At 34.5% G+C, this 26,148-nt stretch overlaps 2 protein-coding genes and 1 long non-coding RNA gene across 3 annotated transcripts; 1 reads left to right on the top strand and 2 right to left on the bottom strand.

The window, feature by feature from the left end:
- Positions 1–4,071: 4,071 nt before the first annotated feature.
- On the bottom strand, positions 4,072–7,927 carry LOC120070772 (Fe(3+) dicitrate transport system permease). The gene is made up of 3 exons (XM_039022656.2): positions 7,540–7,927; positions 5,844–6,171; positions 4,072–4,555 (listed from the first exon to the last, which is right to left on the bottom strand). The coding sequence occupies exons 1-3, from the start codon at positions 7,685–7,687 to the stop codon at positions 4,339–4,341; spliced, it is 693 nt and encodes a 230-aa protein (XP_038878584.1). The 5' UTR covers positions 7,688–7,927; the 3' UTR covers positions 4,072–4,338.
- A 972-nt stretch (positions 7,928–8,899) lies between these two features.
- Positions 8,900–20,466, top strand: LOC150038000 (uncharacterized). Its single transcript, XR_016527766.1, has 2 exons — positions 8,900–9,306; positions 20,203–20,466. It is a non-coding gene; the product is annotated as an uncharacterized LOC150038000 (long non-coding RNA).
- LOC120071839 (uncharacterized) lies at positions 13,491–17,731 on the bottom strand. The gene is made up of 4 exons (XM_090310896.1): positions 17,293–17,731; positions 17,124–17,189; positions 16,958–17,035; positions 13,491–16,561 (listed from the first exon to the last, which is right to left on the bottom strand). Exon 4 carries the CDS (start codon positions 15,497–15,499, stop codon positions 14,855–14,857), a length of 645 nt encoding a protein of 214 aa, XP_090167022.1. The 5' UTR covers positions 15,500–16,561; positions 16,958–17,035; positions 17,124–17,189; positions 17,293–17,731; the 3' UTR covers positions 13,491–14,854.
- Positions 20,467–26,148: the final 5,682 nt, after the last annotated feature.

Raw genomic sequence — 26,148 nt, 5'->3', positions numbered from 1 at the left:
TGAAAAAATAATTAAAGAAATATGGAATAATTAGCGTTTTTTTAGTTCAACCATTAGAGGTGGAGAATCAAATTATCAACTTTTAAAATAATTTATCCCGTAGAATTTTTTCTTTTTAGTACATAGTTAACGTAATGTAAATTCTAGCAATGCTTAGGTGCTATGTAGGCTACCCTAAGTTTCATGCTCCTACTTCTTCTATACAAAAAAATAATTTTTAATATTTTTTTAAAAAAAAGTGAAATTAACTCGTGGTAATTTTTAATTAGGTGCACCAGATTGCACAATAAATTGGTTTGAACCACACCCAAATTCTTTTATTTTTCCTTTGAATTTTATTAATCATAGAGAATCATTAAGGACATGATTATTGACCTTTTATTTAATTTATTGCTCTCTTAGACTTATGAAATTGCTACAGTTAAAATTGTTAAGAAATTTTAGAACATGAGAATATACATTGATAGGAAAAAACAAGTGTTATACGTTTCCTGATAATTTTATTACTAAAATATATCAACGTGTGTGTCATTTTTTTTTCAAAGCCAATTGAACCTCTAACTTCAAAGTTGATAATACAAACTTTGTATCAATTGAATTATATTCATTTTAACTATACCATTATAGTCTTTCATATGGATAGTTAACTTCAAATTTATTATACTATTGTGATTAAATTCAATCAATATTATACTTAGAAAAAAAATAATAAAAATGATTAAGGTAGAATTTAATTGCAACAATTTTGTAACTTTAAAAGAATAATTACTCAAATTGAATGTTTATGATGCAATAATTATTTCTTTTTCAAAATTATTATTATCTTTTATCATTTGGTATAATAGTTTACTAATATTGTAATTTTTTTTTTAATTTATTAGAAAAATATAGTTGTTTTGAAACTTATTAACCATATAGTGTTGTTTTATTAATTGCAACAAATTGTGCACTCCTCCCAGAAACTAGTGTTCATTAGTTAAACTAGTTTTTTTTAAGAGGAATATGTAGTTTTTTCTCTTTTTTTTTTCAATAAATTGGATGATACTCATCTCTTTCAAGAGATGAGATCAATGAAACTAAATTTCAAAACATTATATTTTTCTAATAAGTTTAAAGAACAACAATATTAATAATTTTTAAAAAAGATCATTCTTTCCATACTTTAAATTCCTTCCATATTTATATACTATACATCTAGTTTTATTAAAACAATTGCTCTATCAAACTTTTTTTTTTAATACAAAAAGTAAGAGGGATTTCAAATCCTCGATTTTATAGTCAAAAGTATGTCTTAATTAATTAATTGAGCTATGTTTAGATTGATCATTCTATCAAACTCATTTATTCTTGATATCTTAATAGAAGAAAAAATAACAAGTGGAATATTCCATTAATGGAAGAAAAAAAAAACTTTGAACTTGGTTGTCATTGAAGCTTGTGGGGTTTGCCAATTGCATGCAACTAAAATCAAATAATTTTCTTTTAGTTCAAATAGAATCAAATAGTTTGCCAATTTGGAATTAATAAATGCCCAAGTTTTGGATTATTGAATTTCAAACCATGAAGTTTTTTTTTTTTTTTTTTTGGGCATTTGGACTTATTCAAATTTTGTGACAATAAATACTCTTACTTTTCTAGAGTTTATTATATATATAAATCCCAAGTGTAGTTGGAATTGGAAATTGGAATGTCTCCATCCTAACCCTAAACTCATCTTACATTGGTTTGAAATCTTCGTCAAAGTTATTTTGTGGTGGGTAATTATTTAGTTGAATAAATATAATAAAAAAGTGATATAAATAAATGTAATAATTCTGGTTATTATTTTTTTTTTTGTTTTTTTAATAATGGATTTGAATTAAATTAGGAGGACAAAAATGAAATGAGTGTATGATCTTTAATTTTGATCATTATATCTATTTAGACTTAAGAAATAAGGTAACTTTTCATTGAAGATTTTTTTTAGTACGATATAGAATTAGGGATTCATACTACAGACTCTTGATTGCTAACACTACATGTCATGCTCGCTTTGACAACTTACAACGTCTATGAATAACTTTTAGATTGACTTTCAAGAGTGTTTTTCAAGTCTTTGAACCTTCGATTTTGTGTCTAATAATTAAATCTATAAACATTTTAAAAAATGTCGAATAGGTCCTAAACTTTCCATTTTCGATGAGGTTGTCCTTAAATTTTTAATAATTTTAAATATGTCATTAAATCTATTAACACAAACTATCTAAAAGTTAAAAAGCTAAACTCGTCATTTAACTTTTTTTTTATAAATTTAATTTCAAAACCATAATCAAATAATTTACATGCTATATTTATATTTAATTTTGGGGCCTTTTTCCATTTATACTTTCTATTGATCTTTAGCAATATAATAATACAAGGTTTATTTAATTTCTTAACCACTAGGGATTTTCTTTAACCCAATGAAGGCATCATATAAAAAATGATTGAAATTTCCCATTACGATCAGTCAGCTAAGAAGAAGTCTAACCTCTTGTATATGAAATCACCAAGAAGAAATTATTGAGTTTTTAGGTTAAAGTTTTCCTCTTGAGATCATTTTCATGTTTTGTTTAAGTAGTGGTTAGAGAAGTGTCAAACTTTTAAGATATATTTGGTATTCAACTTCAATTTGACGATACTTTGTCAAAATAAACATAGTTCAACTGGTATGATGTTCTTAACCTCGAACTAAGAGGTTTACTTCTTCAATCCTACATATTATTTTTTTTTTAAGGAAAAATAATACTTGAGTGATGCCTTTTTTTGGAAAAATATGGTCCATAGATTTTGAGTTTAGTTTATGTTTAGTCCCTAAGTTTCAAAATATTATAAGTTTACCTTAGATTTTAGTTTTGTTTCAATTTTAGAACCCTATGTTTCAAGATTTATATTTTAACCTCTATTTTTCACAAAATAATCATTTTTAGTCTTTAGTGTTAATGTCCATAAAATAGTTTATAACTAAAAAAATTATAATTGATTAAGTACTACTTTCATCACGGTTAAAACTAATTTTTATATTCATTTCATAATTATTTTAAATTAATTAATGGTCATTGACATTAAAGACTAAAAGTGATATTGAACCAAAAAAAAAAAACAAAGTTAAAAATATAAATCTTGAAATCTAAAGATCAAATCGAAATAAACTCAAAATTAAGGATAAAATTGCAATATTTTGAACCTTAGAGATTAAAAATCAAATCAAATTCAAAACTTAAAAACTACAAGTGCAACATGTACAAACATATGGACAAAATGAAAACTAGACCAAAACTTAGAAACCAAAAATATTTTTTCTTTTTTTTTTTTTCTTTTTTTCCCCTATTCTATGCGTGAGATGAGATATGTATATTAAACCTGTATTTGGTAGGCCAAAATCAAATTAGTGAATTAATAAATTGATGTCACGTATTACCGATTTAAACGTTTTTTAAGTATAAAATACATTTTTAGTCCCTATATTTTTACCCTTGATATTTGAGTATCATTTCAATTTGGTTCTTAGATTTCAAAATTTTATATTTTAAACTTCAGTTTTTCATTAAATACTCATTTTCAATCATTAACGTCAATTTCTATTAATTAATTAAAAATAATCATGAAGTGAAAATTAGAATTTAATTTTAAAAGTGATAAAAAAATAGTGAAACTTAATTAATTATAATTCTTTTAATAATTTTTAATTAATTAAAATAAATTAATACTAAAGATGAAAAATGATTATTTAGTAAATAATCGAATTTAAAAGTGTAAATCTTGAAACATAAGGGTCATATGAAGTAAAACTCAAATGTTAAGAGTAAAATTGTAACATATTGATACTTAGTAAGTATATTGAAACCAAACTCAAAACTTAAAAGCTAAATGTGTAAAATTTTGAAACTTAGAGACTAAATAGAAACAATATTCAAAATCTAGGGACCAAAAAGGTATTTTTTTTTCCCTTTTTTTTCTTTTTATTTAAGTACCTAAAAGTCATGGCAAACAAGCTCTAAAAGTATAAAATCCGAGTTTCATTGGGAAGTCAAAGAGAAACAAATTAGGCACTTTCAAAGAACAAAGCGGTAACTACATAGATGGTCCTAACATTGGGTCTATGTTTCAACAAAGTAATGAAGCGGGATGTTAACCTTCTATTGGTCATTACATGAAACAAAAAATATCTTAATTGTGACAAAATGGCAACAAAGGAAGACAAGAAACTGACCTTTAAACCCACCTGGTGCTGATATAATACAGGGTTCAAAGTCAGTCTTCAAATTTCCCAGAAGATCAAAAATATAAGTATCTGCAGGAATGAGATGATATAAATTCTTAAAGTACAATAATTTTCCTAGGCAAATTGTCTCCTATGGAACCTCCATGTCCGTGGTGGTCGTGCTCGTGGTCATGAAAGATGAGTGTCAGAATACCTACTACGCACAACACTGAACCTACAAGAAGTTTGTCGTATCGTTCGACCCAGTGAAACTTGAGCTGGCTCGCGCCATAGAATGACAAAGCCACCAACGAAGTCATCACAGTTATTGTGCTGCAAATTCAACACAACCGAGAGGCAAGTTATAATGTATCAATGAAATGAATCTTAATATGGATGGAATGCTTAACATGAATGGTTTTTTAAACAAACAGTTCTTAGGTTAAAATCAATTAAACTTTGTGATCGATCCCTTAGAATGTTATAAAATAAATCATGCTCCTTCACAAATATCATAGTTACATTGATATGTCCAACTTAAATGAAAATAAGATCCAAGCCAGCCTAAAACTTCATTCCAGAGCGAACAGAGACTTCCCTTGGAACCCAAAACAATCAAGTAGAATACTTCACTTTCACTACCTAGTTAACATTGATGTGAATCGGCATTAAAGACAGATTATAATAGCAATCCCGGCTGGAAGTAGATATACTATCGCATATAATTAAATTCCAAGGAAAATCTACAAATAGCGAGAACGACTGCCAGTAGGGGGGAGGCTATCTTCGTTTTAGTTTTGGGGATGTGTTCTTATCAGCCTTCGGCAGTTCGGCTTCAAAAGCATAATACATGCCAATGTGCAACTCCAACAATTTGTCAGAGACAGAGTGCTTGTCAACTTTCATTGAGGCTCTCATCGGTGGCATAATGTACAAACTACAAATGATTGTGCCATTTTCCTTCAAAAACTAATTATTGGTAAGTATGGGCTCCACGCTAATAGTTCGGATGCGGGTGTGGTTTCCACTAATACTTTTTCTAAGCTATCTCAAACTTGTCTTTTAGACTTTTCTCAAATCCTTAAAATATTCAGTCGAGGAAGGCCATCACATTCGCTTCTAGGAGGATATTTGATTAGTCCGTACATTCGCTTCTAGGAGGATATTTGATTAGACAGAGTGTATGTGTGATTTCTCAAGCAAAAGATGTTTCTATAGCAGTTGACTTTTTCATTTCTCATTTGCTTCTAGCCAGAGGAACCAAGATTGGATTGAGTTTTGTAATGTCCACCTTCTTGCAACAAAGAAGAGCTTCATGGAATGGTATTTCCATAACTCTGAAGAATATTTGGGTGGAAGGGTTATGTAGAAAGCTTCCAAGATGTAGTGTGAACTTTGACTTTTTTGATATCTTTGTTTAGGCCAACGCCAAACATAACTAATCTCCATTGATATTGTCTTCATTTTTTTTCATGTAGCCCTCTGGTCGACTTAAGAATCAAGTTTTTAGGCAGCTTCTGCTTCCTTCCCTCCATTTTTCTCTCTAAAAGTTGGTTTCTTTCTCTCAAAACAAAGAAGTTGCATAATGTACAACAGACAAGAAAATTTTATGCCTAAATACCTGAACAGCAGCACTATGATAGCAAGCACCATCATGGAAGATGAATTTCCAACAGCAAGAAACACTGGAAGAGTGGTTGCACAGGGAGACAAAGCAGGTACAAGGACAAGACCAGCAACAGCCATTTTCTCCATTGGTTGGTTGTGGGAGTGGCTATGACTACCTCTTCCAGTCATAAACAATAAAACATAACATGCTCCAAGAATTATAAGCAAAAGAGAAGCCAGCTTGTGTACAGTTTCTTCACCAGCAATTGTATTAGCCATCGTGATTGCGGTTATTCCAAGAAGTGAAGTGGATATGACATGTAAAATTGCTCCAAAAGCAGCTGCAAAATAAAATATGCATCTAAACATAAAATTTCCAATTGCAAACTTTGTGAAACTAGAAATACACTAAACATTACTTGCATTTTGTAAGATAACAAAATATATGCGCAGCGCGGGCTTCTTAAATTTAAAAATAAAATAAAATAAAATGAAGTTCACTTTTATTTCATCATTATATTTATAGTCTGTAGTCCCATTCTAATTTGGGACACAGAGATTAATCAATTTACAAAAAAGACATCAAATCTCCATAAGTGACCAAATTCTAAAATAGTTTACTATTGGCAAAACCTTGCAACTGCCATTATATTCATGCCCTAAAAATTCCTATAAGTTTTTTTAACTGTTCTAAATCTAGAGACCAGCTGAATAAAGATTGTTAAACCACCGGTTGACCCAAAAGCTTAAGTTGATGGATGAAGTAAATTTACGGGTAATTACAATGGGCAACATTTTTAGGGCTACTAAAAGTGTATAGCAACATTTTTAAATAATTGTTAATGTAGCAAAATCTATCAACGATGGACTCTTATCTTTGATAAACTCCTATAAGTGACAAACTCCGAGAGCTGATCTAAATTTTGCCATATCTACAAATTCTTTTCTATTGTTATATCTGGTAATACTTTGGGCTGATCGCTATATTTGTAACTGCCCTTAAATGTAATATTATATCAAGACTCTAATACTACCCATAACTTGTGGGCTTGAACTATGTAATGTAGAAAATCCTAACAAGTGGAAATCAACAATAATTGGAGTGCAGAGGTTTGAATATAGAACCTTCCATGCTAATACCATGTTAAATCTCTGATCAACCCAAAAGCTTAAGTTGATCGGTGAAATTAAATTTAATATTATATCTAACACCCTATCAAACATCAAGACTAGAAAAAATAATATATAACATTTTAAACGGAGTATCAACAGCAGCATAAAAATAAGCATATTATATGGACTCATTATGAAATATGATAGAAAAGTGATGATAAGGACCTAATACGCTAATTAAGAGATATAGTTAGCTAGATCTCGCAATTAGTTTATGAGCTCTGTATGATAAAATCCTCCTCTGCAGCCACTAATCCTCAAAAGAACGCGCTAAGAACTATCGTTCGAGCAAAACTACCGATAATTAAGACAACATTGTCACCGACTCACCATAACACCGGACAAGATTCAACTAAACAAAACAATTAAACTGCATTTTGATAAATCAAATCCAGCCTTGGCAATTTTTCTCTAAGGCACAGAGCAGCATCCGAACAAATTTTCCGAGTAATTCGCAAAACAATAAACCAAATGGATGGTGAAACAAAGGCAAAAATAAGAGATCTAAGAAATGCGATCGGTTGCAGAAAACATACTGACGAGGAGAGTCCTGGAGAGAGTCCATTTCTGAACGCGGCCGACGACGGAGAAAGGAAGCCAGTGAGTGGGAATGAAGGAATGGAGAAGCGAAACGGTCGCAATTCCTCCGATTGTGGACAGATCTTCGGCAGTAAAACCTTCCATTTGGCACCGAAATGAAACAAATCCTCAGCCGGAGGAAGAAAATATCACGAAACTAGCAAATCCCGGTAGGATTTTAACTCGCCGGAACGGAATCTGAGACAGATCTAACGTTGAAAATGAAAGATTTTCCCATCGGAAACCATTTGAAGTAATAAATTTGATAATGATACCTAAACTCTCGTCGATTTTGCTTTTGGACTATATTTTTAATATAAATAAATATATAAATAGCTGAGAAATTATTTATTTAATTTGTTGGTTTTTACCTTAAAAAAATTGGTCAATTTCAAAAATAAAAAATAGATTGGATTGCCTAACATAAGTCGTAACAAATTTTTAAGTCTGTATAAACTCTTATTTCTAGTCCTTTTTTTCTAAGATAGATTTTTAGAAATTATTTCTTGTTTAGACTTTAAAAAATATTTTCAAATTAGATTACAAAATTAAAAAAAAGTTAGGCTGGTTTGGTAACTATTTAATTTTTTTTTTGAAAAATAAGCCTACAAACACTCTTGTACATCCAAACTTCTTTCTTTGTTATCTATTTACCGATAGTTTAAAAAACCAAGCTGAATTTTAAAAACTAAGAAAATTTGTTTTTATTTTTTGGAATTTGGATAAGAATTCAACCATTGTACTTAAGAAATAAGCAAATAATTATAAGAAATAGGGACATAAATTTTATCTAGATTTTAAAAATTAGTGCTAAATAAATTAAGTATAAAGTTTATTAATTAATGGCTATGATGTCAATGAAACTCATCAAGATGAGTATAGTTCAGCTGACATAAAGTTTACACAATCAATATCAAGTTAATAGGTTTGACTTTACTGCCTCACATGTTGTAAAAAGAAATTGAACATAAATCACATTTACGAGTAATGAAAATTTGATTCAATCATAAAGAAATTTTGTTTGATACGATGATGCAATCATAATCAAAATCCATAGATATTATTTTGAAATATGAATAATTATCAAAATGTTCTTTTCATATTTTTTTAATTAATTAAAACACAGTAACTAAATAATATGTTATACGAATTGAAACACTTTTTGTAACAATTCAAATTTCAGGAAATTTCATTTATTTATTTGAAATTATTTGAGATTGTATTTCGGATTTTGCAGATTTGAAATTTATTATTTCGAAGAATAAATTAATTTAAATTAATTTTGGTAAAATATATGAATTTTATTTGGTTTTAATTGGATTAACTATTGAGATTTAAATTCCTTCTACTCTTTCATTCGATCAGACCCCCTTCTTTTTTTCTATTTCTTTTCCTTCTGACCGAGTCACACGCCACCCGTTGTCCTCGCCTCTGACCGCCTCATTGACGAAGCTACGCCACGCCTCCATCCCAACCAGTCATGACTCACTTCACTGCGCCGCTCGTGGGTTCACCGGCCGGTCGTATTCCACCTTACCGCTCAAGGGTTTTTCCAGCCGGTGCGTCCGATTGCCCTCTCTCCTTCAAGTCGTCGCCAATTTTGGTTTGATCGTTGTCGATTTCTACCATCCAGCCGTCGTCGAACATGTGCTTCACCATATCTACTGCCAAGCTGGTCAATAGCATCGTCTACAATCGTTTCTTCGTCTGATTCGTAGTTTTTGGTAAGTTGTTGCTTGTTTCAGGTTCGTTTTGGTTCAATTCTTGTTTGCTCAACACGTTTTGGCCTAATATCTTGTCGTTCTTGGCATGGAAAGAAGGTTTGTGTAACGACCCGACCCTCTAGGACTTAGGTTAGGCCGTTACTAAAATAAATGTATGTTGAAATAAATGCTAATTAAACCAGAGAAGTTCAAAAGACATTTATTAAATGCAATGGTTAAAACAATAATAGGGTACCCAAAATTCGTAAGACTAATAAAAGTATATAAAAGAAATAATCATTAGTAATAAATTAAAACTAAATATTAAGGGAAAAATAAAGACTCTAAATTTCATGATGCAGAAGCAAGAAAAACTAGTCCCAGTGACACGATCAGGAATTCCGCTGCGCCATCACCGCTACATCTTAGTATAAAATACTCAGTAAGTAATCCCACCACTGGGGTTAGGCTAGGCATCTATGTCTCTAGATACCCACCTATGGCACATAAACACATGAAACAGGCAAGAGACTGAGTCTTATCCTACTGTAGTTAAGTATGCCCACAAAACTGGTGAATCCCCAAGGAAACACAAAACTGGTGAGCATTTAACTAATCAGAGGGGATATTCACACAGTCTCAACGTTCAAAAATTCAACACCGTACAATTCTATGACATACATGTAATCCTTGATACCATGGCTCTATCACATACACATAATCCTCAACAATACATTCTACAACATTCATATATACCTTAATCATCAAAATTCCACAACATACAAGTATGCCTCAACATCAACAGATCTGATATCAACATATGAAAACACATACCCTCACATATTAACGATCACGTGCCTAGGTGTGTCTTTAAACAAAACAGAACTCGTGTCAGAACATACTTGATTCAGGTCATACTATCAGACAACATGCTAACATTTACCATAACATACACTCATCACGCTAGCATACAAATAAAGTCTGGCCCGTGGGCAGTTCTAGTGGTAAGATTACTTACCTTAATCGAAAATCCACAAATAAACTCAGACAACCAAACGATGACCGCGGTTTGAAGAAACGACCCTAACATATGAATACAACCATTAAGTTTCAGTCCAAAAATAATTGCGACATCTCAGAGTCAAAACCACAATACCCAAAGCTTACCCAAGGAACTCGATTAACAACCACTCCAAATCTCATTCCAACAGATTTTAACTCCCAATGGACGACAACTCGGAACCCTAGGGATACAAGGGTTAAGTCAAACTTAATTCAGTGATCAAAGCGTGCCCACAAACCAACAATAAGGACTATACCTCTTACCAAAACTCTTGCCGAACGATCTCGAACCTGCTGGACAGCCCCTCCAACAGTTTCCTCGATTCAAATCTAAGGCCAAAAATAATTCGAATAAGTTAGCCTTCATTCCAAATTTAATGGGGGCCCAACTTCCACCCAAAACTTCACAAAAGGTTTACCTAAAACTGCCAGATCCGGCGAACCTAAAGATGACGGCAGTGGCGGACGGCGAACAGAGGCTAGGAGGCGCTACAGCTGGAGACTGGAGCGGCAGTGGGCGGCGGACGCGCAGATCTGGTGGCTGGGCTCGGACCTGGGCGAAATCGGCACGGTGGACGGGTCAAAATAGGAGGGGCGGTGGCGCACGGATCCGGTGGCTCGTGCGGCGAAGGGAGTTTTTTGATTCATGACTTTAATCCACTCATCTTTGTCAACATCCTCCATTGTTTGCATATAAGACAATGGATCCTCAACTCCATCATCAGACATGATGTTTTGGGCTTCAGTCAAACCCATGTAGCGTTCCGGTGGGTTCGCAACCCTCTACTATGTCGAGGCAGTCTCAACTCTTGAGATGGTTGACTAGATGAACCGACATCAATAACTCTTGTTGATCTATCAATCTATTCAACAACTCTTGTTGAACTCTCAATACTCTCATTAGAAATCTCATTTAAAACAAGTTTGCTTCGTAGTTTATGATCCCGGATGTGGTCTTCTTCCAAGAAGATAGCATTTGTCGATACAAACACCTTATTCTCACTCGGATCATAAAAGTATCCACCCCTCGTTTCCTTGAGGTAACCTACAAAGAGGCAAACTTTTGAACGTGGTTCCAACTTTTTAGGGTTAGCCACTAGCATGTGGGTTGGACATCCCCAAATCCTGAAGTGGCATAAACTACCTTTATGGCCTCTCCATAGCTCAAAAGGCATTTCAAAAACACTCTTTGAGCCAACGTTCTTCAAAATGTAATATGCAGTCTCCACTGCAAATCTCCAAAACGAGCCTGGAAGATGAGCATAATTCATCATAGACTGAACCATGTCCAACAGGGTTTTGTTTCTCCTTTCTAATACACCATTCTCCTGAGGTGTACCTAGAGTCAAGAGTTGGGACGTGATTCAATGTTCTATCATATAGTTCTGGAATTTAAGGTCCATATACTCTCCACTACGATCAAATCGTAGTGTTTTTATCTTCTTACCTAACAAGTTTTTAGCTTCAACCTTATACTCTTTGAATTTTTCAAGAGTGTCAGACTTATGTTGCATTAGGTATAGATACCCATATCTTGAATAATCATCTATGAAAGAGATGAAATATTCATACCCACCTCGAGCTCTAACACTCATCGGACTATAGAGGTCTGAATGTATAAGCTCCAAGGTTTCCTTGGCTCTATAACCTTTTCTAGTAAAAGGTCGTTTGGTCATCTTGCCTTCAAAGCATGATTCACATACCGGCAAGGAGTTTTCTTCTAAATCTTTTAGAAGTCCACGGTTCACCAACTTCTCAATCCTATTGAGGTTGATGTGACCTAACCTTAGATGCCAAAGATGGGTGTTTTCCTTAGGAGAAACCTTTGGTCTTTTTGCAGTTGTTGTTATTTTGAACATTTCAGTATACAAATTATTTTCCATTGAACCAAAACCAATCTCTATGCCATTCTTGAAAATAAACACTTTATTCTCAAAAAAGGAGACGATATAACCTTGTTCAATTAGACAAGAAACTAAGATTAAGTTCCTCTTGATATGAGGAACTACAAAAATATTATCCAGTAACAAAAAACGTTTCTTGTCCAAAAATAACTTCAACCTGTCTATAGAAATAGTTGAAACAACCTCACCAGTACCGACTTGAAGAGTCAACTCTCCATCTTCCAACGTTTTTCAGGAACTAAATCCTTGGTAGGAAGAACTTACGTAATTAGTAGCACTTGAATCGAGTATCCAGACAGAATCATAATTCTCTATCAAACACATCTTCAAGACAAATAAATCACATTTACTGTCTTTAGACTTCTTCCTCTTCGAGAAAATAGTGGGATCAACATCATAACCTATATAAGTTCCAAGTTCTATTTCAAAGAACAATTCTCGTCGATGAACTTTTCCAAAGTCAGTAACAATTTCTTTCTCTTTTAGTCCTTTGACATTCAAGAAAGACTGAAGATTATCTTGGGAACTGACACTACTAGTTTCTTTGTCATCCATCTTTTTGTGCTCAAAAAGTGAGAACTTATGTTCAAACAATTCTTGCAACGAGTCCGTGATCTGATGTGCAATGACCATGTTCTTAACCCTTTTGGCTAATGCATCAGGTATGCTAGCCAAAATGTAAAGTTGGGCCATCGAATTAGCCTTCATCCACACCTCATATGCATTACGAACATTTCGCAGTGCATCAAGGGTCAGGACTTGAGGACACTCCTCAACCATGACAAACTCGAGATCGTTTACCACGAAATATGTTTTAAGAGACTCTTTCTAGTGTATATAATCGGTCAAATTAAAAGAGGCAAGTAGCAGAAAATCATACATGTTGCTGAAAAAACAAATACATTGATCTACATTAGATTTTAGCAAATACTCTTTAAAACAAAATTCAATCTGGTTTATTAAAATCTAAATGAACCCTGTGTGACATCTAGTTTTACAATCATGCCTAAGTGGTTTTGGACAAAAGCCACCGAAGGGTAGTCAATTTATCCCTCCTCTGAACTGAGACACTCTCAACCAGTCATTAATACCAGGGTAACTCTTGTTCCTATAACGACTATCCATCATCGATTTGGTCAAGAAATCATTAACTTGCTTAACAATTTCCCGTAAGTGCGACCCTTCATTTTAGATCCTAGAGTTCCACCCCAAACAGCCAATCCGAAAGGAAAAAATCCAATTGGGGTAATAGCTAAAGCGACCCTATCCATTTTTAGAGTTCACCTTGATATTGACCAACCGCACAAACTAGAATTAGCAACAAAACCGAGTCCCTCTCATTCCAAATGAGAGGGCGGGATCCCTTGTTCAAGCCCCAGAATCAGCACTTAAGGGAACAACCTCTCTACTATCCCTAAAAGCGAATAGGAGTAAATTCCCTCTTGCACCCTACTTCCCCAGCTATCATCAGGTCTTACCTCTGAAATGGCAGTCTTATTGAGCCAGCATTGTTGAGCCAACCCTCACCCCTCACCTATGCAAATCTAAGGGTAATTCCAAATAAATAGGAGTTCATAGTTAGTTCAGGATTAAGGTCAAGTTACCTAGGTCATCGTTTTGAAATAGTCAGTCTTAAAAAGTAAACAACGTTATAAAGTAAGAGTGACTCATTTCGTGGTTTGATCTTGTACAAACTCTTTTGCACAAGGACACCCTCACTCCTCATGTCCAACATGAACGAATTAGGATCACTTCGTTTATAACACTTTACAACTTCTTGTAATAACTACAGAGTGGGTCGTATCCAATAGTGTTATTAGAATAAGGTACCCAACCTTATTCATATACTATAGAACATTTTGACTATTTATTCGAACTTGGTCCAACTTTATGTGGAACCTTTATGTCTCCACATAAAGTTTAAGTACTCATCTAATAGTCAAGGGACTTTTAGGTTTATTGGATTTCTATTCAAGCAATAGATCTATTCAATAATACCTTTATTGAATTTTCAGAATAAGTTCCATTGTTTACATACCACGAGTTTTAGGACATAAAATAAAAAAAAACTACCATCCCGGCCCCCTTGAACTTAAAACTGGCTTCCCTAGGGGGGTTAAAAATCACCTCCTTACGAGAACAGTCTATGCTAGCATGGGTGGCAGTCAACCAATCCATGCCCAGAATCACATCAAAGTCTCACATGTTTAACACTATTAGAGTCACATTAAGGATGCGATTCGTTATTTCTAATTGACACGCTTTTATCTTTTCACTTGCTATCATAATTTCTGCTGACAATGTAGATACTGATAAAACATAACCCAGAGGTTCTAAAACTAGCATAGCATGCTTTATGAACAACGATGAAATGAAAGAGTGAGACGAGCCAGAGTCAAATAATGCCAAGGCATATGCCCCAAGATTGGGAGCGTACCTATCACTACTGTTCACGAATACTCAGCTTCCCGATGATTGGTGGCATAGACCCGACCCTACTGTTGCTGTCAGTTTGAACTACCCTAATGCGAACTCGGGGGCTGACCCTCTGCACTTTCGGAACCACTACTAGGGCATTGGTATGTCGTATGCCCTGCCTGCTTTCATTTAAAACAAGTCCCCGTGCCAATCAAACAGTATCCCCAATGATGCTTTCCACACGACTTGCACACTGGTCTTTCCCTCCAAACTCCTCCTGAAGCAGTAGCGTGCCGTTGGGCATGCCCTTGCGACCTGTCTGTACTTTGAACCTTCTGCGAAGGTCCCAGAGCTTTCTGCTCAACTTTCCTCTTCTGGCCTGAGGCAGGTTCCTCTGTCAAGGACTTCGAGAACTCTATCCCTGAAGGATAGCCCACACGTGCTGCTGCTCGGAATGCTGTGGCATAGTTGGGAGGCTCCAGAGCTTGCACAATACCTCGCACCTCGTCCCGAAGTCCTTGCACAAATCTTTCAGCTCTTTTTGCTTCAGTAGACACCAGATCAGGGGCGAAGCAAGACAACCTGGTAAACTTCTCCTCATACTCCTCTACTGTCATGGTCCCCTGCTTCAGATTCATAAACTCAGCCTGCTTGTTGTACCTCACGTGAGCAGAGAAGTACTTCTCGTAAAATTGCTCCTTAAACTGGTCCCACGTGGCTCGGCCCCCACTGGTTTCTATCATTCTTTCAGCTAGCCGCCACCAACACTTGGCATTATCAATGAGAACAAAAGCGGCACACTGCAGCTTCTGCTCCTCTGGACACCTCATGTACTGAAAAATCCCCTCCACAATGGAAAACCACAACTCTGCGTTTGTGGCGTCTTTCAGGGACCCGTTAAATGTCTAGGGATCATAATGCTTGAAGTCCCATAGATATCTGGCCTCCAAGGAAGGGTCTGCCACAGTCCGGTTCAGGGCCCTACTTTGATTCTGAAGTTGTGGTAACGGGACCGACGAGGATGGAACCTGCTGCGGCTGTGCGTGCTGAGCTATCTGCTCAGCCACCATATCCCTTAGTTGCCTTATTACGGCCTGTGTGACGAAATTCCCAACTGTAGTCATGGCTGTGCATTCTACTGGAATTTTTTAGGATGACGATTCTGGCGAGGGCACAGTCAAAGTTCGAGGCCCGCTTTTGGTCTAACTCTTTGCCAGGTTGACCATAAGGGTCACGAGGTGGCGGGTCCCACACTTCTTGGCTCTGCACCTCAAAGTCTTGTATGTTAGGGTCCTGCTCCCCAACTACTTTCTTAGCCCGATAACCACACGTAACGCTTTAATAAACACTAGCAGGGTAAACCATCAAATGGCTACACAACAGGTAAGATTTCATACATAATTCCCTAAAGAACTTTAAACGACATACCTGGCGATGACGAGAGATCCATTTGTGGCCATAAGGAACAGTTTGGACTCACGATGTAAGTCAGTCTATAGAACCTAAAACTTAGGCTCTAATACCAACTGTAACGACCCAAATTTCTAGTATATTTCTAGGACGCTACTCTATGCATGCATAGGCTTTGCAATACATTTCTCGAAGAATAATTAAATAAAAGAGAAAAAAAAGTTATTTCATTAAATAAAACTGAAATAAATAAAGAAGAGAAATCCTGGAAATACCGTTCAAGGTACCTCTAACCCAACTTTAAAATAAATAACAATTAAATAAATCAATAAATGAAATCAAGGAATGTTTCATAGGATTTTAAAATGTCTGATTCCTAAACCAAACACTAGTAAATGAAACCTAAGTATGGAAGCAATAAGTCGTCCAAATGGTCAGGTCACAAATCTCTCTTGTCATGTGGGGTTTATCTTTGCCCTTACCTGAAAAACATGAGAGAAAAAAAAAAGGGTGAGTATATATGTATACTCAAAAAGCGACCCACTACTAAGCCTAATCTGCTAGCCTTTCCATCGGGACACGGGTGCACAGCAACATCATAGGCATAGGCATAAGGGGTGAACCTGAAGGCACGCTTTCATAAGTAGAGACCTTGGTAGGTACTAAGGTAAGCATAAGTGGTGGTCCCAATGGAAACGTTAACAGTCACTGCAATCTCATACAGACAAGCATTCATCCAACGTCATAAATCATGCTAAGACTACATAAACGTTCACCATTCATCCATCCATATATAGACATATCAAAATATTACATTCCAATTGGAACCAGTGATACGCATGCTTAGGTTCAAGGGCAACCGTTAGTAAATTGCTTACCTTGGGTTTAGGCCCATGCAAAAGGAAACGAATAGCTGAAGCTCTCTCCTAAATTAGCAAATGCTTGAATCAAAGCCCCTGACACCAACCACAACACATAATTCAATTTGTGGGGCGAATCCCCAAAATCTAAACAAATTAATTCAGCAATCCTCGCACAACTTACCCCCAAAACTTGCCTAAAACAATCAATGAAGGCTTTGGTTGCGCCTTAGAACCTCCACTTCAGTCTCTTGATTCAAAAATTGGACCAATCGTCAAGTCAAGATTTCACTAAATAGCCAAGATCTTTCGAGAAACCTTAAAAGAACTGACCAAAACAACCAAGTTCTTACCCCACAATACGCGAACAGAGGCCACATGAGCAGGCTCGACGCTGTACGGACAACCACTGCCGCGGGTGTCGATGGCCTTGACGACAACGGTAGAACGCAGTTAAGGACAGCTGAAGATGGCATGGCTCGCATCTTTACGGCGACAGCGGACTTGACTGAGGTCGATGGAGGCAATCGCGGCGCACGTTTGGAACGACAAACTCAACAAGGACGCGTGGCGTTGGCGGCGGCTGGATGAACGCAGCTTCGTGTCGACAACGAACGACGACGCCTCCTGGTGCGCGATCGACGGCAGCTACGGCTAGGCAGTGGGCTCCTCGCGTGGCTGTAAGAAGAAGGCTTAGAGAGGGAGGCGTGCGGCTGGGAGAAGAAGAAGATTTTCCCTTTTTCCTTTTTTTTTTTCTTTACTTCACGCATCTTGAGGTCCCCTTTTTAAAATAATCAAACTCTTAACCCTAATTCTTTTAAGAAAAGAAAAGACAAAACAAAAAATAAAAATAAAAATAAATAAATATAACAACCCCCAATTTCTCTTTTCTCAAAAAAAAAAAAAAAAAAAAAAAAAAAAAAAAAAAAAAAAAAAAACTTAAACCACCAACAAATTATTTAATTACCTAAACTTTGGCCTTGAATTAAAAGAAATGAATAATTTCATGAATTAATTTAAATTTACCTAGATTCCAAGACGTTACAGCAACAATGCAAGGCAATAGGGAGAATTTGCGAACAGTAATCTCAAATATAATGTGTTCAGATTGTACACTTAATACAAGTTGCCTTCAATCTGATGTTTTTAGTTGCAATTTTCTCTCATCCTTCTAACATTAAAGATCAAGATAATAATGAGATAAGAAGCTTTTTGCTTGTCAGTTGTAGGATTTATGTTTACTAAGCCTATTTTGTTGGAAAATACAGAATTGGACCATTAGAAACATTTGTAGTTTTCTAAATTTATATTGTTCATTGATCTAAGTTCAATTTCCTAATTTTTATGTTAAGTTTGTTCTTTTTTTTCACATGTTTACCCTTGAAGTGAAGTAGAGAGTAATGCAATACTTGAAATTAGGGTGTATTTTCATTATTCTCTATAGAGTTGAATGATATTTTTTAGTATTATTTGGTTAAAGAATTATTATGTATTTAAGATATTTCACTCATGTTCTTGATATTGATACAAAAAATGGTAATGGTAGTCCTTTGAACTATGAGAACTTTAATTGTATGATATTTTGATCAGAGACTAATATGATTAAAGTAATATCATATACAATTAGTCTTCGATCAAATTAGTCTATCATATAATATGATTAAAGTAATATCATATTATAGGATAGACTGGAAGCACCTCTTTGTATGCTTTCGTCGTCTGGCGTATTCCCATTACCATTGAAACAGTGGTTAACATTTCTAGATTGGGAGTGTTAACATCGGGTGTGATATGATAACTTATTTACTCTTGTGTTTTCTAATATTAGGTGGAGCTTGAGATGTAGTGGTCATGTTGGATATGGAAAATGTCAATAATTAAGTTTCTCTTTTTTTTAGACTTTAAAACAAAGGAATATAGTTCTACTATTGTGGTGAAAATAACTTTGCTATGAAGATTTATTGGGTTGTATGTATTTAAAGTGTGTCATTGATTTAATGTTGGTCAAGAGGTAGTAGCTTAAGCTCGTGAAGTTGTTTTGGGCTTTTACTGGCTATTGTATATTCCTCAACCAGGCCTATCTATAATGCAACCTATGTAAGAATCATCTATCTTTTAGCCTTTGTTTCATTGTTTTCAGAATCTGGCTTGTTTGTTTCATATTTCCTGGGAGATTAGAAATTTAAATATTTAATGTTGAATTAATTTGCATGGAAGATTGGTTTAGGTTACTCGTTGGGTTGTTATTTTTCTATCCTACAATTATGACAATCATTTCGCATACACATGTTTCGTGGCTATCCAATGGTTATAGTAACTACTTCTAGGTTGTTTCAAGTTAAGTTCTAGTCTTCAAGGGCACTCGAGCACTTTTAGGCTGTGTTTGTAGTTTTAGGAGGTGGGTGACACATCTTAGGTAACCGTAGGAATTTTTTAGGTAACTTTGGAACGTCTTAGATGAGAGTCAAAGTGATACTTTGGCATTTTAAGATGGTTTTGAGAGTGAAAGTAACACTCAAATAATTTTTAAATTATTTTGAAAGTCAATGTCATTTAGACACTTTTTAGGAATTTTTTTTATGTGAATTACATACTAAAAATGATAGTTGACCACTTTAGATTCTCCTTCAGATGTAAAACTCTCTTGACTCTTTTAATTGAAAATGTTGTGTTTGGGTTTTTCTTCTCTTTTTACTTGAAAACATTGAGTTTCTCCTTTGTATCAAGAAAAAGAGATGACCTCCTAGAGCTACTATGTCTAGCCACTAGTATTTGAGTTATAAGCATATTGTTAGTTTCTTGGCATTTGAATAGTTCTTGAGTTATAACTCTCCATTTATTAGCTTCTTTTTTGGATAGTTATTAAGTTACCCCCTCCATTTTTGTTAGCATAGTTTGTTAGTTTCTTGGCATAGTTTGCTCATTTTTTTATGTATAGGTGGAATGAACTCATCTTAACTATAGGAAATGTTGGTGTAAGAGTAGCTAGCATGTAGTATTGGAGCGTATTGAACAAAATCATGTGGGAACATCCCCTTCGAGTTGTATAATTGATGATGCAATTAGTAGAGTTTTCGATCCCAATCATGGTCATGTACGAGACATACATATATTGTTGCATGGTCAATGGATAAAGTCAAACTATGTAAGAAAATTTATTTACTATTTTGTGAATTAAGTATGTATTTAGTTCATTAGCTACTCTATTGTTAGAATTAGATCATGATGATTTACGAAAGCTATTTTGTTTTATTTTTTATTAGGTGATTGATATGACTACAAACATCGGAGCTACATATTTTTTGTGGGAGAATTTTCATATCGCTATAATCTAAACATCTCTTTTGATTGTATCAACTTTTTGGGATTATATATGTAGTCATTTTATTTGGGTTAAGAATTTATAACTTGTTCTATTAGGTAAGAATTTTGTTGGAATATACTTTTGATGACTATATCAAACCTTTTGGATGAATATAGTATTTTATTTCTTTTGTATGCTATAAATTTGAAGATTTTGGTTTTAATTATGATTGTGGATTTGGATGAAATGCAAATTACATCTTTTTTCATCTAGACAATAATATTTCTATAAATATATGTTTATAAGTAATTCTACAATAATATTTGTGAAACAAATTGTATAATCTAAAAAAATGTAATTAACAAGTGCTATTAAAGATCAATTATAGCATTGTTTTTACTACCACAAAAAAATGCTATAAAAAGTTCATTAACATTAAAATTCATGCTTGAAGATGGGGTATTTATAGCTTTTTTTCATTACAATGAAAAAACGCTAATAAAAATGAGGGACTTTTAATAGCGTATCTAAAATTGCTATAGAACGCCTTTTATAACATTTTTTTATTGTTACAAAAACTTTTGATGATACTTTTTCAAATACAATGAAACGTTTCTATAAAATTGAATTAAAGCCATCATATGTTAACTTTCTATAGCGATATTAATAGTTGTATAAAAACGCTATAGAAAGTTGAGGACTTTTAATAACATTGGCTACGACAACATTTATAAAACATTCTGAAAACTCTTTTATAGCATTTTTACAATGTTATTTAAAATGATATTGAAAGATTTTGATAGCATTTTTTATAGTGTTGAAAAAACGCTATCAAAACGTTTCAATAATGTTTTTTTAGTATTTGAAAAACGCTATTTAAACGTTTTGATAGTGTTTTTCTAATGCTATTAAAACATTTCAATAGCGTTTTTTTTTTACGCTATGAAACGTTTTTATAGCCTCATATAAGCACGATTAAAATGAACTTTTTATAGCGTTTTTTATAGCAGTGAAAAAACGCTATGGAAAGTCATGAACTTTCAATAACATGGGCTACGACAGCATTTCGAAAACGCTATGGAAAGTCTACGATAGCGTTTTTTTAATGCTATTGTAAGTGATATTTCTTGTACTGAGTGTTGACGTTATCATCCCATTTCCATGAATTTAAGGACATCCCAGTAGCAGTTTATAAGTCGTCTTCGAGTCTATGACATGAAACAACACGTCGGCCTCCAGGTCATTAATGAGAAGTTCTAAGCGTATCATGTCTATCGCCCTTTGGCTGCCTTGGTTGAAACCTTAAATTACCAACTTGTTGTTCGACAATTCTTCCATGAGGATGCCCAATTGCTTCATAATCGTCTTAGGCATTATATTGACAGCTGATCCATTATCTATGAAAATTCTCCCAACTCTATATTCTCGAACGTATGCTGAGGCGTACATAGGCCTATTATGCAACTTTGATCCCAACAGTAGATCCTCATCTGAGAAACCTATGGACGTACAGCAAGAGGCATACGCGTGCGTCGTAGAGGTCGGAACACTAGATGTGTTGTACTCTAACAACGCATCAATGAGAGCCATCTTCATTTCTTGAGGGAGTGACAACAGGTCATCTATATTAAATGATAATAAGTCTTTTTTTTCTTCCATAACTTTCGATGAACTTAGAAGAGTATCCTCTTCTTCTGACGTGCTCACAGCGTGACATACAACAATCTCTGGCGCTTTCCTCGAACAATAGCCCTAAAAGTTCTCTAATAAGAAATCTGCTAATGTCACCTGTCGCCTGGGTTGAGAGAAGTCCTCATCTTCCTCCTCAACAAGCCTGGGCTTCCAAGCCTTTTTTTTTTCCTTTCCTTTTCTGAGTCATGTTCCCTCTTCCAAGCCTCCCAAGTCTAGGCTTGCTCCGGTCGTTTGCATTTCGGTAGGTGAATAAGTTGCTTTCTAGTAGTTGCTCAAGCATATATGCAACGTCGGAGTCATGAAACGAATAAACTTTTTCCTACCTCTCCTTCAAAGTTAGGCGACGTCTTTCGCCTCCATCATTTTTCTTCCCAATTTTCTTCTCTTTTCCTTTCGAAGAAAATTTTAGCAAGGTCATATTAATGACCATTGATTCCTTCGTGGCACTTTTCACAATCTTCTCAGTGCCCTTTATCTCTTTTTTGTCCTTTTTCATCTTAGGGATCAAGAAATCCCTCATCCCCCTATTGTCGATGCTCAACTCCATATTGTGGGTGTGAGTTGCCAAGTCCTCAAACGTACAGGGTTTTATTCCCTGGAAAATATAAAGACGTCCCCAGTGCATACCTTGAGTGCACATTTCAACCGCAAATAGTTCGATGAGTCGGTCTTTGCAGTCCAAGCTTAGTGCTCTCCATCGGTTGATGTAATCAATGACCGGTTCTTCTTTTCGTTGTTTGGCATTTGTCAACTCCATCATGTTTCCTATGTGTTTGGTGTTGTAGAAGCGATTCAAGAACGTTCTTTCCAGTTGTTCCCAACTGTCGATCACCTCAAGCTCTAGATTTTCGTACCAGTCAAAAATATTTCCTTTCAATGTTCCAAAAAACTATTTGACCAGAAGATCTTCTCTGGTTCTTGCGTTCTTGCATGTTTCGATAAAATGGGCAATGTGTTGTTTCAGGTTACCCTTTCCATCGAATTGTTGGAACTTCGAGGGTTGGTACCCAGCAGGCATCCTCAAGTTGTCAATTCTCTGGGTGTACAGCTTGGAATACAGGAGGTCTGAGACAGGCCTCCATACTGAGCCCTCATAGAAGTTATGATCATATCTTGCAACTGTTGGACCAATAGAGACGCAACAGAGTTTAATTTCTGCAGTTAAGCTACATGCAACGCGGTCTTCCTTTTGTCATTTGCCCTAACAGTAGGGGTTTGACTTGACTCAACGGTTTCACAAGTCTGCACCTGCTCTCTTAAGACAGCGATCTCATGATCTCGCTCCTCAACAGCTTTCGTCAGAAAATTTATCTTTCTTTCCATTTCCATCATGGCTACCTCGACCATCACGTCTGCCATTATGACAAACATCACATTGGGGTGTGATTCCTTCTTCGACTTGCTGAAGGCAGAAGTAGAGTTGTCAAACAAGGTATTTTCCTTTATGACAACCCCGCCTCTAGGAGACTCTGTCACTGTTTTAGAATGCTATGTGCGATGACGAAGCTCTGCTTTTGTCTCCGTAGAACCTTCTTTGAGCAATTGCAGATGACAGGTCCCATGTAGGAGTTACTTGCAACAGTTACTTTGGATATAGCTTTCTTTGGTGCCATTGATTTGTTTGGATGTTAAGAAGAGATGAAAGATAGAGACATCCCACCAGACGTGCCAATTTATTCGCACGAGATTTCCAGAGAAACTTGTTTCGTGGAATTTGAACTTGCGTTGATGTAGATTTGACGCAAACATGATTCGATCTCTAGTACTTGATCGTCTAATTCTCTCTCAGTTGAATGCGTACGCTTGACTTGAAGAAGCGAAGCGCTTGATGTTCTTGAAGTTGAAGTCTTGGAAGAGTCCTTCTATCTAGGAGTCTTCTGATTGCTGGGAGAATTCTCTCTGGGCTCTCTAAAATTTAGAATTGTTGACCCCCACAAATGAAGAGAGCTCTTATATTTATAGGGTTCTCTGGTGGGTTTCGTGGGCTTGGGCTTGGTTAGTCCATAGGTCTGGCCCTTGGGCCCAATTTATTGGACTTGGACCTACTTTGGCCTTTGGGTCAAATTAAGTCCATTTTTTGGCTCAACTAGACTTTAACTAAAATTATAATATCAAATTGGGTCAAATTAATTTCACTCAATCCAACGTTTGTGATAAAAACACACGACATCATCAAACTTTGCCAATTTATGTCTTCAATTTTAATTTGGGAACACATGTCAACTTCTAATTGGTCCCAAGTCCAATTATTTGGAGTTGCATCATTAATTTAGTGATTGACGTGGCAATTTGTGACTGGTCCAAAATTTCTCCTTCAAGAGGAGCAATTAAAACCTATGTTGAAATTGATTTTACTTCAATTAATTACTTTGAACCCCTGACGGGTAGATTTCTTGCTACACAATTTAATTCTTATTAATGACAAAATTTTCAACATCAAAGGGAGGAGTTAAGGAAAAGTTGGAAAAATAAATTGAATAAAATATATAAGTATGGTCTCATTTTGATCATCATACAGATCACTTTGAACCAGAAGTTCAAAAGATAATTAATTTGCAAAATATTGCAAATCAAATGCTATATGCATTTATAGAATATTTACTGCTGCAAGAAAGCAACCAAGTTATACAAAAAAATGTGGAAAATACACCCTCTAAAATTGATATCACATTACAACAATACTAATGAGCTTGCAACACGCCTGAAGCGTGACAGACACATGGGTTCCAAAGATAAAGATCCTCGAAAAAAAAGTAGTCGATAATCAAAATGACTCAGTTGAGAATATGAATATTCCAGAAGAAATCCTAAATATGAGTACTTATGAGAATCTTGAAGTAAAAGAGGATAATAAAGATATGTCGATAATTTTATGTCATGACAAGAAAAAGATGAAACCATACTTAAATGAGTTGATAACATTTTTGCATACAATACTGCTCACGATATTATTTATGAAAATAAGAATTATATACTCAGATATATTGAAAAATGTCGTGACATAGAAAAAATTGACCTATGTGGAAAGAAACAATCCAATAAAAATAAATTCATTTTTCAAAACATGAGAACTAGTAGTTGAGGCATTAAAGAATGTCAAATATGTGAGATATAATTAAGTATTTGTAAGAAAACAAATAGAATTGAGTCGCAATATATAAAGCGAGATAAATTCCACAATAATTTTGGCAAAGAATTGGTATTGATTATGAGGAGGCATGTTATCCTATGGTGGATACAATACCATGAGATATTTAATTTATCTGCCTGTGCATGAAAAGCTTAACATGTATATTATGGATGTAGTTATTGTACATTTATATGAATCATTTAACAATATATCCCTAAAGGATTCAAGGTACCAAAATCATATAAGTAACATATTAAATAATTATATATATATATAACATAGATTTTTATAAAACATTCCTAAAGTAATCATCTTATTAAATATTTGATGATATGAGGGTATAAAAATATCCATATTTGTCCATATGCTTTTATAAAGAAATCACAACATGAGATTTACTATATATTATTTTTATATATATATCTTGATGATTTGAGTAGAAACTCCTGCAGAAATTTCAAAGACAATAGAGTTTCTTAAGAAAGAAATTGAGATGGTAAGTTTTGTCTTAGCTTGCAAATAAAGCATAAAAAAATGAAATTGCATCAATTTATATATAAAATATCCTATATGGACTGGTTCCATCATTAAACATTTCTATGATGTTTCATTGGCTTGGTGTAAAAATTTATATCATCTGATATCATAAAAATAATAAAGAACTTTAGGTCTCAAATAACCATAGTTTTTAGAAAATATGCACACTTGTATCTTTACTAGTTTATACGCTACTTATCATAGCATAAATATAAAAAGATATTGAAGTAGAGTTAAACATATGTTATGTTTTTATTTGAGAATTAGTTTATATGGATTTATTTTATTCTCATAAATCTATTTGCAATCTAGTTGATCGTGAAGATGTAAGTTACTTATCTGACCCATTAGAATAGATCTTAACTAAGTTACCTAGTACATAGAGAAGATTTTTTATATCGTAGTAGCTTATGAAGCAAACTATAACTACTTTAAATCATGTTAAAATCTTGATGATGTACGAGGCTAGCCAATAGTGTTTTTGTTAAGATAAACCGTAAAGTATTGACATCACTATTCAATGAATTTCTTCAAAAGACGACTCGA

Source organism: Benincasa hispida, chromosome 2 (assembly GCF_027475165.1).
Source record: "Benincasa hispida cultivar pf3 chromosome 2, pf3_genome.v1.1, whole genome shotgun sequence".
Classification (NCBI taxonomy): Eukaryota; Viridiplantae; Streptophyta; class Magnoliopsida; order Cucurbitales; family Cucurbitaceae; genus Benincasa; species Benincasa hispida.
Note: the sequence above shows the minus strand (reverse complement) of the source record. Positions and strands in the feature narration are given on the sequence as shown.

What these genes read in the sequence shown, in the direction of transcription:
- LOC120070772 (XM_039022656.2), bottom strand. Translation starts at nt 7,687, where the DNA reads ATGGAAGGTTTTACTGCCGAAGATCTGTCCACAATCGGAGGAATTGCG. An exon ending in CTCCAGGACTCTCCTCGTCA is followed by an intron (nt 6,172 to 7,539) that starts GTATGTTTTCTG and finishes TTTATTTTGCAG; the next exon opens with CTGCTTTTGGAGCAATTTTA. An exon ending in ATCATAGTGCTGCTGTTCAG is followed by an intron (nt 4,556 to 5,843) that starts GTATTTAGGCAT and finishes TTGAATTTGCAG; the next exon opens with CACAATAACTGTGATGACTT.
- LOC120071839 (XM_090310896.1), bottom strand. Translation starts at nt 15,499, where the DNA reads ATGAGGTGTCCAGAGGAGCAGAAGCTGCAGTGTGCCGCTTTTGTTCTC.